Source organism: Jatropha curcas, chromosome 2 (assembly GCF_041381405.1).
Source record: "Jatropha curcas cultivar XTBG-Jc1 chromosome 2, XTBG_Jcur_1.0, whole genome shotgun sequence".
NCBI classification, from domain to species: Eukaryota; Viridiplantae; Streptophyta; class Magnoliopsida; order Malpighiales; family Euphorbiaceae; genus Jatropha; species Jatropha curcas.
The window spans coordinates 33346558-33361386 of record NC_143152.1 but is presented as its reverse complement, the minus strand read 5'-3'; the positions used below and the strand labels follow the sequence as shown (position 1 = coordinate 33361386).

At 34.4% G+C, this 14829-nt stretch overlaps 2 protein-coding genes across 6 annotated transcripts; one reads left to right on the top strand and one right to left on the bottom strand.

Annotated features, from left to right (window-relative positions):
- The first annotated feature begins 894 nt into the window (after window positions 1–894).
- On the top strand, window positions 895–11436 carry CYP97A3 (cytochrome P450, family 97, subfamily A, polypeptide 3). 5 transcript variants are annotated; one of them, XM_089717721.1, is made up of 17 exons: window positions 895–1310; window positions 1405–1567; window positions 1675–1891; window positions 2018–2089; window positions 2172–2282; window positions 2782–2973; window positions 3108–3269; window positions 3864–3959; window positions 4035–4136; window positions 4465–4497; window positions 4611–4691; window positions 4796–4878; window positions 5260–5391; window positions 5749–5809; window positions 5925–5990; window positions 6088–6250; window positions 7363–7559. In XM_089717721.1, the coding sequence occupies exons 1-17, from the start codon at window positions 1181–1183 to the stop codon at window positions 7488–7490; spliced, it is 1992 nt and encodes a 663-aa protein (XP_089573847.1). In that variant the 5' UTR covers window positions 895–1180; the 3' UTR covers window positions 7491–7559. The 5 variants fall into 5 exon arrangements, with proteins under 5 accessions (XP_089573847.1, XP_089573848.1, XP_089573851.1 ...); XM_089717722.1 differs by lacking the exon at window positions 7363–7559 and adding an exon at window positions 6494–6611; XM_089717725.1 differs by lacking the exon at window positions 7363–7559 and adding an exon at window positions 11399–11436 and having other exon boundaries at window positions 896–1310.
- LOC105647349 (sterol 3-beta-glucosyltransferase UGT80A2) lies at window positions 7456–14195 on the bottom strand. Its single transcript, XM_037639196.2, has 14 exons — window positions 13731–14195; window positions 13052–13230; window positions 12301–12540; window positions 11473–11584; window positions 11118–11288; window positions 10372–10435; window positions 10083–10140; window positions 9796–9973; window positions 9481–9611; window positions 8667–8769; window positions 8496–8572; window positions 8200–8247; window positions 7964–8113; window positions 7456–7862 (listed from the first exon to the last, which is right to left on the bottom strand). The coding sequence occupies exons 1-14, from the start codon at window positions 13840–13842 to the stop codon at window positions 7683–7685; spliced, it is 1803 nt and encodes a 600-aa protein (XP_037495124.1). The 5' UTR covers window positions 13843–14195; the 3' UTR covers window positions 7456–7682.
- Between the last annotated feature and the right edge of the window lie 634 nt (window positions 14196–14829).

The following is a 14829-nucleotide window of genomic DNA, read 5'->3' as shown; positions in this document are numbered from 1 at the left end:
AAGAGGGCTCTTCCAATCTTGTGGGATTCTTGATGGGTCCAAAAGGTAAATTATGGAATAAGAAGGATCAATGTAGTGAGCCACTGTGGTGGGTTTTATGCAATGGTAATGAAGGACATTTAGTGCTTTGTATGAGCATCTCTTGATTATTGATTCCGTTGTTATTAAGGATCATATATTTTATTGAAAGCTACAAATAGAAAAGAGAAAGGGAGAATAACGAGAGCTTAATGTTGACTTGTTGCTCTTTTTTTATGTCAAGCTTTCTTCAATTTGACGAAAAAATAGAGGAACAAGGTTAAAGGATTTATTGTATTAGCATTGAAAACAATTTTAACACAAGTAGTCAAAATAATTTTTATTATTAAATAAAAAAATTTAAAATATTATCTTGTGTTAAGTTTAAAACTTGGTATAGTTAACATGTAGTTAATAAATTTATATTTTTTGAGAATTAAATTTATATTTTCTGAGAATTATTATGGTCTGATTGGTCTTTTTATCTCTTTTAGAAAATTATTAAAATAAATTTTATTTCGCCTTTCTTTAAAATTTAATTTATTTAGCGACTTGTTCGAATTTTTCTTTATTGTTTAATTTAACCCAAGTGCTACTTTCTTTCTAACTCTAGCCTAACGATTCCTACTTTTGTATCCATGCATATTTAAGATAATAGTTTCCAACGACAATGTCATAATGTCACATAAATTAAATTAAAACCAATAAATTTAAGTTATTTAGGTTGATATTCTTGAAAATAGTATTCATTAAAAGGTTGAATAGAGCTATACATCTGGATTAGTTAATCTCTAATTCAATAAATTAATGAATTTTCGCAATGTGGAGAACTCGAGACCTACCTTTCACTCTTTAAATTAGTTAGAGAACAATTCACACCACATGGTTGGGAAAGAAAAAAATCTATCTATTTAATGTTTGGTATCTGGAGCAAATGCAAGAAGCAATTTGAAAGATTCCAATTCTGTTTTTTAACAGTTAGTACCACGCCATAGAGACTGCCAAACTGGTTGCAGAGGCTGCATTATCATGTACGTCTGTAGCTAAAACAAACACATCATCCACTACTCTCTCTCTCTCTCTCTTTTCACCTTTTCAGTGATGATCTTAATTAACTTGTAATTCATCTGTGCAACCTTGTAAACCAAAAGGGCAGCTCATAATGGCTGCCAAACTTTCTCTCCTTCAAGTCCCATCTTCCATCTCTACCCAGCACCACTCTTTTCATACCAAACTTCAAGTGAAAAGATTTAAACCCATCAGTCCATCTTCATTTTCTGCTATAGAAAATGGTCTGTTCCTGCATACTGATTTCTTTTACTTAGTTCGTGGAGAAGTTAATTGCTTGTACATAAAGTAGTGATCTTTTTATACCTTTTGTTTCAGGGAAATGTAAATTTGCTGTTATTTCATGTGCTTCTTCGAATGGGAGAGAGCCTGCGTCACCAGAGGATGGGGTTAAGAGTTTAGAGAAGATTCTTGAAGAGAAACGACGTGCCGAATTGTCTTCTAGGATTGCTTCTGGAGAATTCACTGTACAGAAATCTGGGTATGTCGCCTTTTCTTTTTTTGTGAGTTCCATTTCTTGTTTAGGTTCTACTTTGGTGGATTTTGTATTGACTATTTGTTTCCGTTTTGGTTTCACACATAAATAAGTTTTCCATCTGTATTGAGGAATGGTTTGTCAAAATTGGGGGTTCCAAATGATATTTTGGAATTTTTGTTCAAGTGGGTTGATGCCGGTGAAGATTATCCAAAGATTCCAGAAGCAAAAGGAGCAATTAGCGCCATTAGGAGCGAGGCATTCTTCATACCCTTATACGAACTCTATCTCACTTATGGTGGGATTTTTAGATTGACTTTTGGACCTAAGGTTTGTGTTTTTCTATTTCTATGCAAATTAGTTATTTTTTATCGTAGCTGAAATTAGATATCTTTGATTACTTGAGGGAATTTCGATAATGGGTTTTGGTTAACTGTTTCTTCGTTTTGCTTGCAGTCTTTTCTAATTGTTTCTGATCCTTCTATTGCCAAACATATACTGAAGAATAATTCAAAGGCTTATTCAAAGGTAAAGTTATTCACACCATTTTTCCCCTGGACTTTGGTATTTGCTATGCATTTTCCCTTAAGTTACATTTTACTCAATGCAGGGTATTTTGGCAGAAATTCTGGATTTTGTGATGGGGAAAGGACTCATTCCAGCTGATGGAGAAATATGGCGTGTTAGGCGACGGGCTATAGTCCCAGCATTGCATCAGAAGGTGAGTTATCATCACTGATTTACATGTTCAAACATTATGTTGTTTTCTTTCACTTGTATCCTGATATTGTGGGTTGTTATTACATTTACCTAAATATGACTGGAAAACCTGAGGTGGTCTACTATTTGTTGGAATTTTCTTCCACCAACTTCTAGAAGCAGAAATTTGTGGAAATGTTTTTTTTTTTCCTACTAAAGTAAATCTTGTGCTCTATATGATCTATATCTGTGACAATATGACCAAAACTGAAAAGAAAGATGAATTGAGAAAATGTCACACATCGTAGTTAATTTTGGACCTATAAACGGAAGAGAGCATGCTATTGAGAATATCTAGCATATACTAAGGTTCTCTAAGAATTTAACTGCTGACTGGATGAGTACACCTAATTACTTAGGACTAAATGTGGAAACGATAAAAAGACGAAAGTACTTGGCAATGCCTTAACTCGTGATGCATATAACTTGCTCTGTTAATTTCATTCCTTATTTATCTGTAGTATGTAGCAGCCATGATTAGCTTGTTTGGCCAAGCAACAGATAGGCTCTGCTCGAAATTAGATGCTGCTGCATCTGATGGGGAAGATGTAGAGATGGAATCCCTTTTTTCTCGCTTGACATTGGATATCATTGGGAAGGCAGTATTTAATTATGAGTTTGACTCGCTCACAAATGACACTGGAATAGTTGAGGTACTTTATTTTTCTCTAATTCCTAACCTCAGTACATCATATATTTGACTGATCTACCTTTATATTTCATGAAGTTACTTCTGTAAAAATATATAGCTGCACATATTGATTTATCTTTATTTTGGCTAGAGTAGGCTGTTTACACAGTTCTAAGAGAAGCAGAAGATCGAAGTGTTGCACCAATTCCAGTATGGGAGATCCCAGTTTGGAAAGACATTTCACCACGTCAAAGGAAAGTTTCAGCAGCCCTCAAGTTGATCAATGATATACTTGATGATCTAATAGCAATATGCAAGGTAACGTTGCCAATTTTTTGATCCACAGAAAATTGTGCTTTCCTATTTACTTCATTATACATATGCAAGCTAACATTGCCAATTTCCACGAAGATGATAGTACTGTGCCCTGCTAAATTTTATGTCTAATGGTGCACGTGTCTTATTCTGAAGCAGTAGAGATAAGAAAAACTGGAGAGATCCGTAACGATTCATTTAAGTCTTTCAGTACTTGGACTGGTTTGCAGGCTACTAGTTGATCAAAAAATTTACTGCTATTGATTTCAAAGTTGAAATTTCTAAAAGCAAGAATTTCTCTTAACTCGCTCTCCTTAAAATATCATTTTCGCTGACTAAAATGTTCTTTCTCATATTAAGCTGATTCAAAAATAAATCTGCATGTTATCTTTCACATGAATATGCACAGTAGTGAGTTCAGATAGGATTCAACTCAACTTTGTCATGAAAATGATTTTTTTGGAAGCTGTGGAGAATGTTATGGAAAAGTTCATTGATCACCAAAATAAGTTGTTTACATTCTTGTAATTGCCATTTTATTAACTTACAGAGTTTTCTTTGCATTCCTTGTAATGATGTCTATTTGCCCATTTGCAGAGGATGGTAGATGAAGAAGAGCTACTATTTCATGAGGAATATATGAATGACCAAGATCCTAGTATTCTCCACTTCCTGTTGGCATCGGGAGATGATGTATGTATTTAGTTGCCAAATTATTCAATGCTATGTAGTTCAAATGAAGGCAAATTGTCTTACTACAATTTGCAGGTGTCTAGCAAGCAACTCCGGGATGACCTGATGACAATGCTTATAGCTGGACATGAGACATCAGCTGCAGTCCTAACATGGACATTTTATCTTTTATCCAAGGTAAAGCAGTGTCAGCTTTCACAATTGCAGAAACTATTTTAACTCAGATTTATGCAATTTAGCGGATATGCAAGACTTCACTTTCTTAATTCTTTCTCCTTATGATAGCATATACAACTAATTTGAGGATGTGATTTCCACTTTCATTGTGTTGCTCATTTTCTCTAGCATTTTTAATAAATGTATAATGTATGGATAATATCTCAAAAAGAATCAATATAGTATTCTAGCTGCAGATGTATGTACTAATATTCATATATCTGCAGATCATTTCTTGAAAACACTACTCGATATATAGATTATTTATTTTCATTTTTAATGGCTGCAGGAGCCAAGTGTTTTGTCCAAGCTCCAAGATGAGGTAACTTAAAAGTTTTAGCCATCATATGCGTTCAAAATGTTGGACCATGTTTTAGTTTTGTAGTCTCTCATTGTCATTTAACTTTTTATTTTCTACTCACATTCTTCTCTCAGGTTGATTCTGTTCTAGGAGATCGATTTCCAACAATAGAAGACATGAAGAGACTCAAGTACACAACTCGAGTAATTAATGAAGTAAGAACACAAGCATTTTTTTCCCTTTTTCCCCATAATCCCAAGTAAATAGTTTAGAACAATGGATTAATGGTTGTAAATTCTTATTTCCAATCTCTTTGCAGTCTTTGAGGCTATATCCACAACCACCTGTTTTAATTCGCCGTTCTCTAGAGGATGACATGCTTGGAAAGTACCCTATAAAAAGGTTATCCAATAAAGTTCTTGTCAATACTGTCTCACTTCCAGTTAAATAAACTATGACAAATGATCACATGGATTTTTCATTTTTTATATAGAATTTAGTTGTAAGAATACATCTTCAAAGTTAATTTATTTCCAATGTTGCTGTTTATGTTTTATCATCTCTTAGCGTCAGTGTTCCTGTTCTCATCATATGTCTCGATCTCGATGAAGCTTTCCTTTGTATTTTTCTCCGAGTCATTTGTCTTCATTATTATTTTAGTATCACATTTCATGCATCTGATTCTATCTCGTTAGCGTGTATTTTTTTTAATTTGTTTGCCGTCGTGGTACAGTAGCGAGCAATAACTTGGATTATGCAAATGATAAACCCATATATGTACAGGGGAGAAGATATATTTATTTCTGTATGGAATCTGCATCACAGTCCACATCTATGGGATAATGCAGAAAAGTTCAATCCTGAGAGATGGCCTTTAGATGGGCCTAATCCAAATGAGACCAACCAAAATTTCTGGTATGTTGCCTACAGCTAGAGTATTGCTTATCTTAATTTCTTTTTTCTTTTAAATTGATATCTTTGTCCAATATGCTTACTTATCATTGCTTTTTTAGCTAAATCACAATTTGTAAGACTTTATAGATGTAAAGCAAAAAATTAAAAAACAGCCCAAGTGTATTTCATGCCTGATTTTTACTTAAATTTCAGTGGTAACTTAATATTTTTGGTGGATTCTGATAAGAATCCCAAAATTTTAACCAACTTATAGAAATGTATAACACTGGGCACTTCACATTATTATTAGTATTTTTGTCCTTTGACATATTTAATGCCTTTTGCAACTTAGTAACAGCAGTAAGCCTTGTTTTTCAGTTATTTGCCCTTTGGTGGAGGACCGCGAAAATGTGTAGGGGACATGTTTGCTACATTTGAGGTAACTTATTGTTGGATGCTAATTCACTGTCATAATTCTGGGATCTGGGGATGCTCGTTACTGAACTATTTGGCTTTCTGCTATAAGACTAACCTTTAGTCATGCTAATTTACAGACTGTTGTTGCTGTTGCAATGCTTGTTCGAAGATTCAACTTTCAAATCGCTCTTGGAGCACCTCCAGTGAGTTATATACTATTATATGTTTTTTTTTTTACTTTTGTTATACCAGAGATGGAAATGGATAATTTTGTGATATTCAATATTTTACTGAATGCAGGTTAAAATGACAACAGGAGCAACGATTCACACAACTGAAGGATTGAAGATGACAATCACAAGAAGAACAAAACCTCCTATAATACCAAATCTAGATATGCCAGCAGTGAAAGTGGATGCACCTGTAAATGTTTCCGGCGGGGAACCTCAGGTTGGTCAGAAAGGTGAAGTTTCTCCTGCTCATTCCTGATTGTAGTTCAACAGTACATCCATTAATGATAGGTAAACAATTACAAAATGACTAAACAAAGAAGAAAAAGAAAATACAAAACAATCAAAGGTGTTCCATTTATGATTATCTTCTATCTTTCAGTTCGTTTTGTCAGGTTCTCCAAAGTCGTCTGAACTCAATTCTTCTCCCTCTTTTACATAATTTTTGACAATTTCGTCTTCAATCTTAAATATAGCCATAGGACAATCAATCAAGTACAGCCATATCAACAAATTCAAGCCTTCAGATCGAACTCAGAAATTTGTGGTTCTTTAATATTTATTTATATATATTTTTTTTCCATTATTCTGGGATGACGATCTTGATTCTGAATGGCGGAGGGCTTGAGGAATTGGGAGACGGTGGACATATTAAGGAGTGCATCGAATTGTTTAAGGTGTTGTCCAACGACAGGTCGTAAAGTCCCTCGATGGTCCAATAGAATAGCCATCGGTTATTTGTAAATTGTATCCAAACTACGATAGGGTAAAAAAGTAAATTGCATCAAACTGAATAAATCATAATTTTTTATAATAAAAAAAAAAAAATCAAATTAGATCGGATTCATAATGAAATTAAATCAAATTGAACCTATAGGTGGTACATCAAAATTTTCCAATTTTGTGATATAATTCAAATTGATCCAATTTGAATTAAAACTTCAATAAAAATAATCAACCCAGTCCAAAATAATTGAAAAACCAACAATTTTCAATAGACCGAATCGAATTTTTGAATTAAGACCATCGGGTTGGAGTTTTGAATAGTGCTTACCCACGCTTGGCGGCTCAAATAACTGTCAGGGCAGTCGTCGAATCGAACCACATTTCCTTAGGTCATCCAGCTTCTCATATGTTGTTGAACATGAACATTAACAATTTCGCACATTTTCCGGAGAAAAAAACGCGGATTTCTTGCAGTAGCATAAAAAATATAAAAACAGAAAACCCCTATCAAATGTATGAAGCTTTTAAGTTGTCCGATTCAATTCGTATCCCCCAGATCCTGGGGAAATGTTTCTCGATTTTCAATTAATCCTATTTCCAATTTGCAATTAGTACGCAGGAACCGCAGAAAAAATGGAAATTAGTACGCAGGAGCCCCAAAGAGTCTTACCTCGGGTGCTTTGTCAGTACGGAAAGATGAAGCAAAGCGACGTTGTTTCAACACAGTATCCTCTTTCTCAGATATAATATATATGGCTATTTCATCATTGTTCAGAACAACAATATAAAAGATCGTTACAACATTTTCCATAGTAACCTCTTATCGCCATTGTCAAAATAAACCTCCATTGCCGCTTGTGTAGTTAATATATCACGTGTAAAAGCCAAAGCCAGAAAACCAACTAGAATTCCTAAGTATGAAAATTCCTGTAGTTTGTGTCAATTGCTGCAACCAAAACATCTTCTCATGGAAGAAAATTTCTTACGTGCATGCTTGGGCTCAGGTACTTCCGATCCCAACATTTTGCGAGGATAATGTTTATAGAAAGCCTTTACTGCACCTTTTACTCCATCCTCATTCTCCATGGCCTTGGCCAATTCAATAGCGCGCTGCTTCACCTGCATTGAGCCATCAAGGGACGCAATCACATTGTTCTATCATTAATAAAAAGATAAAACTTGAATATCAAAGCTGACTTCGACAGGAAATTCATGCCTACCTCAGGATCTAGCATGAAGCGTATTGCATCAACCAATTTTTCAAGTGAAAACTCATCAACTGGGATAGGTGCTGGACCCACTCCTCGTGCATGAACCCTCTCTCCCCAGAAAGGCTGATCCCCGAAGAATGGTACGATGGTTGTAGGACACTGTTGCAGAAATCATCACCAACCATAAGTTTGTATGTGATTTATTTACAAGAACATTTGTTGTCAAGAAAAGAGCATCAATTTACCGCAGCTCTAAGGCCAGCAGCTGTGGTTCCAGCACCCCCGTGATGCACCTGAAAAGAAAAGGTTCCAAGATTATGTAACCAAAGAGCTTAAAATGAAAGAAAAAAAACAATCTCTCAGTTGCAGTAGCTTAAAATACATTTACTAAATCGACAAGGGAATCAGAAAAACCAACAATTTGCTTAAAATTCAATGTGAAAGAGTGGTGTGAAGTGAACAAATTTTAACCATGAATTCAATTCTAACGCTATATATATTACTTCAACTAAACTAAAATAACCGAACAGAGAAGCTTTACCACAGCCTTGCATCTTGAGAACAGCCAGTCATGAGGGCAGTTGTCCAATAAATACACAAACTCCTTCGGTTCTGCCACTGAAAGGAAATAAATAAGTATACGCTATGGAAATTCAAAGCTTAAACATCCATTAGATATCATAACTATCAGATGCTTACATATAAGACTTACAATTGCCAAGACCACCCCAGCCCTTGTTAACTATGCCCCTTTGACCAGTCTCTTCCAAAGCTTTAACTATAATCTGGGTCATCTTCTCTGGTTCTTCAAGAGGCTGTAGCAAATTTGAGATAAATGACTAAATCAAATAAGAAAAGTTGATACGCATGTGTGTGTATATATATATATATATGTATATAGTTGGAAATGCAAGAGAATTCGGAAATACAAACATCAAAATTCAAAGGAATAGCCGATGAGGAAATGAATTAGATTGTAGCTTTAAGAGTATTAAGGTGCAAGCATTCTCCCTGTTACACGACTGGACTAGTTACTAAGTCTATATTAGAATTTCCTGATTGCTCCATTTAATTAAGGAACCACAGCCAGTCAAATCTTCACAAAAGTATGATATTTCAAAAGCCATAAATGAGGCAGAGGATAGGGGGCTCCTCCCAATACAAAGTATATCACTCAAATGACTGGTTTATGTGCAATGATTTATTATCTTTATCACTCAAAATATACAGAAGCATAAATAAGTACACACTTCAGATGATGAACCTAGGGCTAAATGTTGTCAAGTTTTATACCATTTTTCCACCTTCACAATTATCAATTTATTTTGCCATGTTCAGTCCGCCAATTACCCATTCTCATCCAGATTATCCTCTGCTTTATGATAAGTACTTATCAACAAATGAACAGCAAAAGAAAAAAAGGGAATCCCAGTAATAGCTCATTGCGTTTAATAATTTTTGTTTTTTTTGGTTGTTAATTAAATAGATACAAAACCTAGTTCACATAATAGGGGGAAGAAACTCACAAGGCTACCAAAACCAATATAGATAGGTGGATCACGACCTTCTAGCCATGTCAGAAGTGAATCTGGAGGTTCATAATTTGATGCAAGGTCAAGGAAGCAAAACCCAACAACATCAATTTTTGGTCCCCAGTCTGCAAAAGGTAGAGAAAAAATATCCTCCAAGAAGTAAGAAACAACAAAATAAATAAGTAAACAGAAACCTGTATAATCTTTCATAGGACTACCCTTAAAGATCAAACCTATCGCAATAGGAAATAGCTTCAATGCATAATATAATTCTAGGGAATTCTCAAGTTATTAGCACAACTACACGACCTTTTGGTTTGGGAACAAGGTGAGGACTCCATATATATCCATAAGGCACATCAGAAGGAGAGCTATAATTTCCACTTAAATATGTGACAGGTCTCAACTTCAGTTGTTTCTTCCTAAACTCATTAATCATGTCTCGTATTCCAAGCCAAATCATTGCATCAACAATTTGATATGACAGCTGCAGCAATAGGATAATATTATTAAAATATGAAATTACTAGTCATACATTAGTTCACAAGAACCAAAGCAAATAAAATGAAAACGAAAAAAATAAAAATAATACTCACTTTATAAGCTACTGGCTGCTTAACACGAGACAGAGGATGCGGAAATTCACTAGTAGGCCTGACAAGGGTAATAAATATCACCTTGTAGTTCAATTTAAATCAGAAACATGTAGTCCATGTGCAGGAATAGATCAAATCAGGTCAAAAATAGCCACCTCAAATTAATTTCATTTCTCAAGGATAGGCGTAATGTAATAATTTAAAAAATAATTCATGCAATTGTAACACAGAACCTTTTCATCCAAAATTGTTGATAACATTGAGAATATCACAATAAAATAAGACTCACGTCCATGGCATCGTGAAGAATATATGAATTGGTACTTTTAGCTTCTCTGCGACATGTGTATGTCCTGTGCAATTATTTGCAAGTTAGATATGTAAAAACAAAGACAAGACAGTACAAACTCAAAAAGAGATGATTTTGAGTACAATAGCATATTAAACTCAGACTAAATTAAACCTCAATCTCAAACTATTTGGAGGTGGCTGTATGGATATAATTTCTCTTCCACTCAGTTTAGAATTACACCTTGAAAGATAGCGACATCAACTGAGTCCAAAATAATCCAACTCTATTTATTATTTTGCTGTGTTTCTAATGAGGATATATGCCAATACTTCTTACTTTCTTAGCGACTGCTCCAAGTAATTCTTTCGCTTGGTACCCGACAAGCAAATAATAAAAAATTTCTAAATATATATTAAAGTGTAAATGGACCTTGTTATAAAGTTCCTCAAGGAAATAAATAAAGATATTACATATAGCCAATAAGAAGTTTTCCAGTTAGAGTTTTAGAGAAAATTACAACTCTCAACATATCCACTCATCCTTTGATTTACCTCTCTTATCTTCTCACTCTAGGTTCTGAAATCTTATCTTCTAATGTTTCATACACTGATTTCATCATTCTAATCAATGAGAATCATTTTAAATCCACAGTTACATAAAAATAGAGCCAAACAAAAGGCACCTTTAGAGGAGATACTGAGTATCCAAAGGAGAAAAGAAAGGGAAAAGTCACAAGAATTAACCATATGCGGGAGGGTTGGCAATAATTGCTTCTGCTTTAAATGGAACATTTGTATCAGGATCAGGATCCTGGCATGCAGGAAGTAAAGAGAATATGATGTCTCTTATTTGATGCCTCTGAGTAGGTATTTCTGAAGGAACAGATGGCAAGAAACCTTTATTCTTGACCATATCTGCAGAAAACAAAATAAGTTGTAACTGTTTTTAGCACATTCAAGAAGGGTAAAGATTAAAGGTTTGTATTCTCGATCAAATTGTTAAAAGTCATTCAACTTTCTTGCAGTACATAACAGAAGAATCAGATAAAAGTTGGGGAACATAAGAAAACGTTGTAGAAAGAAAAATATGAAGACTCACAGCCAGCAAGAACTTTTGGATCTCCACCTAGAGGAAAAAATTCCAATCCAGCAGTCAATACAAAATCTTTGAAATTTGAGTGAGTTGCTAATCTAACCCTGTGACCATATTCCTGCAAGCAAGTGTTTATCTCCATCAGCTCAAATTGTTTATGCTTGATGTTATTAGGACATTTTCAGAATAAGAGAGACAGAGAAGTTTCAGAACATCATAACTCAGTAATTTAAGTTGTTAAGAAAAACATAAATCAGTAACAAGCATACAAGATGTTTTCAAAAAAGATGATGCTCGTGAAGAAAAAGAAAAAAAATAAGAAGAAGAGTTCTGATCATGTTGAGCCCAAATTTTCCACATCATTGGTGTGAACTATGACATTAGCAGCAATTTGAAACACCTCTGATTGCATTTTCATGTACCTATACTTGTTTCACATCTCCAACACGTCTTATTGAAGCATGTTTTAGTCCACCAAGAGGAGAATTCAAACTATAAAATTATGGGAGAATACAATAGATGAAAACCCATAAATAGAAGAACTGAATGTACCAGAATACTATTCAGTTGTAAAAGGTGAAGGAAAGCATAAAAGAATGAAGAAAAATGGTTAATACTGATGAGAGAATCATGCATCTCCTAGGGTTATCTCTCCTCTTATTATACTAGATTTCTTATCATAAATGCCTCAGACAGACAAAAAAAACTTAGCAGTGTCAATCACATGTACTCACAAGAAGTAGACATGCATTAGGCATGCTGCTCAATATTGGGGAATGAGTAGTTATGGAACTTTCTTAGAAGACTCTGCAAAACAATAGAATGAAAGTAAACCTGCAAACGTTTTCCAATGGCAATAAATGGTTGTACATCTCCTCGTGTTCCAACAATAAGCATAACTATTTGCAAGGGTGGTATATCTGGAAGCTCATCTGTATCACAGAATTCCTCATTAGTATACCCATTATGAATTGCAGGTACTATATCCAGAGTATGTGTCTTGATATCTCCGGGCACTTCTAATTGTACAGTTCCATCATCTTTGACATTTGCAAATCGATGAAGCAATTTGAGCTGCAATTTTTTATATTCAAAAGAGAAATTATTAAACATCCAGACAGTTAATTACAAGGGATAAGAACAAAAAAGGAAAGAAAGAAGTCAAAACATTATCAGTAAAGAATTCATAACATAACATGATCATATCAATTGAACCTAAAAACAAAATCTCTTCCAATAATTAAACTTATCGTGATGCTACACAACAATAAGTAAAATACTCCAACTTCAGAAATCTAGTAGCAAAAAAAAAGGTTACTTAGTGTAAACAAAATGCCAGACGCATATCTGTGGCACAGCCTCTGATTCACTGGAATTCATTAAAAATAACCGATAAGACAAATGGGTCCCTGTCCAAACAAATTGTTGACTTTCAATTAAGTGAAGAGTCCATCACAAAACTTACATCAATCACATTACACAAATACAACCAATTTCATATCCTCTGATTCAACTCAATTAACAATATAGACAAAACAAATAACAATTATTTAAATTTACCAAAGTAATTGTGCTATGATCAAACCTTCTTTCTAAAAGGAACTCTATCATCGAATAGTTTCGTTGCAAGTATTGCCAGTTTATAACTGTCACGATGTTGATGTTGACCGAATTTTCTTCGCTGGCTGGACCCTGGATCTGATTTTCCAGTAGTTTGTGCTTCATCAGGCATGCTATGTTGCGAGAAATTACTGTCAATAACCCCTGAGTGGAGCAGATAAAGAAATAAAATACCACATGGTTACTTGAACTAGCAAACTAACATGATAAATGTCACTGCACAAGAACAACTAAAAAGAAGCACCTACATATTTTAAAAACAATCAAAGAGAAGACATGTATGTACATAATTAACAATAACAATTCCGGGCACTTCTTAACTATCATCCACCTATCAGCATTTAGCTCTGCAAATTAAGAAATCTAATATTCTTGACAAATAAATATGATTAGAAATTTTGAATTCTTGGTTCTACATGCAAATCCGCTAAATTATGTTGACACGGGAAAATCATATATCTTACTGAACTTTCTAATTGTCTGTTGTTTAGTGCACATTTCGACGCCTTAAAACGGTAATGATCATTACTCTACATAATTAAACTAGTAGTTATTGTCATTCCTAGAGCGTCCGCTCACCAAAAAGTCCGAAACTTTTACAGGAATACAAGGAAGAAGAAAAAGGAGAAGAGAAGAAGATAAACCAGGAGAACAGGAGGTAATGCCATTTTCACCAGCGGTTTCAAAATTTCCGAAATCAACCGAAATGTCTGAAGAACTGTATCGATGATGATTATTATCCGGCAACTCTGCCATCTTGCTCTAATGAAAGAGAGACGGAGAGTGCAAATAAAGGTTCTAGAACAAGGGAAAGGAAAAGGAAGAGAGGAGAAATGGCGGCAGAATATTGGTATCCTATCCCCTCCCCCGTGGAAGACAGGTAGAGAGAGAGGATAGGTTTATAGAAGCAAATGGGAAAGGTATCTCTGTCTGTGTTGTTGTTTACTGTTTTTGAGGTTTTGGTTATCAGAAAAAAAAATATTAAGACCGAGAAGAGAAGGCAACAGTCGGTGGACGAAACAAGAATCGAAAAAAAAGCTACGAGACAGGCGCAGGAAAGGAAGCCAGACAGAGACAGAAAGAGAGGCGTTTTCTAAAAAAAAAAAAAAAAAAAAAGAAAAAGAAAAAGAAAAAGGCCACGTGGAACGACGAGGGGCCGTTGGAACACACGTCCTTTTACTTTTCTGTTTTATTGGTTAAGAAATAGAAAAAACAAATTCAGTTTTATATATATATCGTCGTTGCGATCTGTGTCACTAGATCAGATTGATACGACAACTTCATAACTGTTGGACCTATCGTTTTGATGTTCACCTCCAAATTAGGTGAACGATAACTTAACCGATTTGGTGTTATTGGTCTGTCGTGTAAGTACTCTTATGGTCCTAACTACACGTAATTTCCTTTAATGCTCCAACCATAAACTTTCCCAAAAAGCTTTACCTTTATTATTAAGTTAATTTTCTGTCAAATAGTAATGAATAAAAAATTTTCACAAATGATGAACATTTTCATAATAGGACTACAGATATAATTATTCAATTAAACACTCTTCTTCTTTAACCAATATTGAAAGTTCCACTATGGAATAAATATTCATTTATAACACTTTATCCTTTAGTGACTGACCGTGAGTAAAATCTAGTCTTTAACCCAACGGGCTGAGGATATATATTATTAATACTAAAAAAAATAATTAGCCTAGGCCGACTTGAACCCAAAGCTCGAGCCCATAACATCAAG

Bases quoted from the DNA above. Each gene is read 5' to 3' on its own strand.
- CYP97A3 (XM_089717721.1), top strand. From the start codon at position 1,181: ATGGCTGCCAAACTTTCTCTCCTTCAAGTCCCATCTTCCATCTCTACC. The intron at 2,283-2,781 runs GTGAGTTATCAT...ATTTATCTGTAG, and splicing joins TCCCAGCATTGCATCAGAAG to TATGTAGCAGCCATGATTAG. The intron at 5,991-6,087 runs GTGAGTTATATA...TACTGAATGCAG, and splicing joins TCGCTCTTGGAGCACCTCCA to GTTAAAATGACAACAGGAGC.
- LOC105647349 (XM_037639196.2), bottom strand. From the start codon at position 13,842: ATGGCAGAGTTGCCGGATAATAATCATCATCGATACAGTTCTTCAGAC. The intron at 8,573-8,666 runs GTAAGTCTTATA...ATTTCCTTTCAG, and splicing joins CTGGGGTGGTCTTGGCAATT to TGGCAGAACCGAAGGAGTTT. The intron at 8,248-8,495 runs GTAAAGCTTCTC...TTTTCTTTTCAG, and splicing joins TCTCAAGATGCAAGGCTGTG to GTGCATCACGGGGGTGCTGG.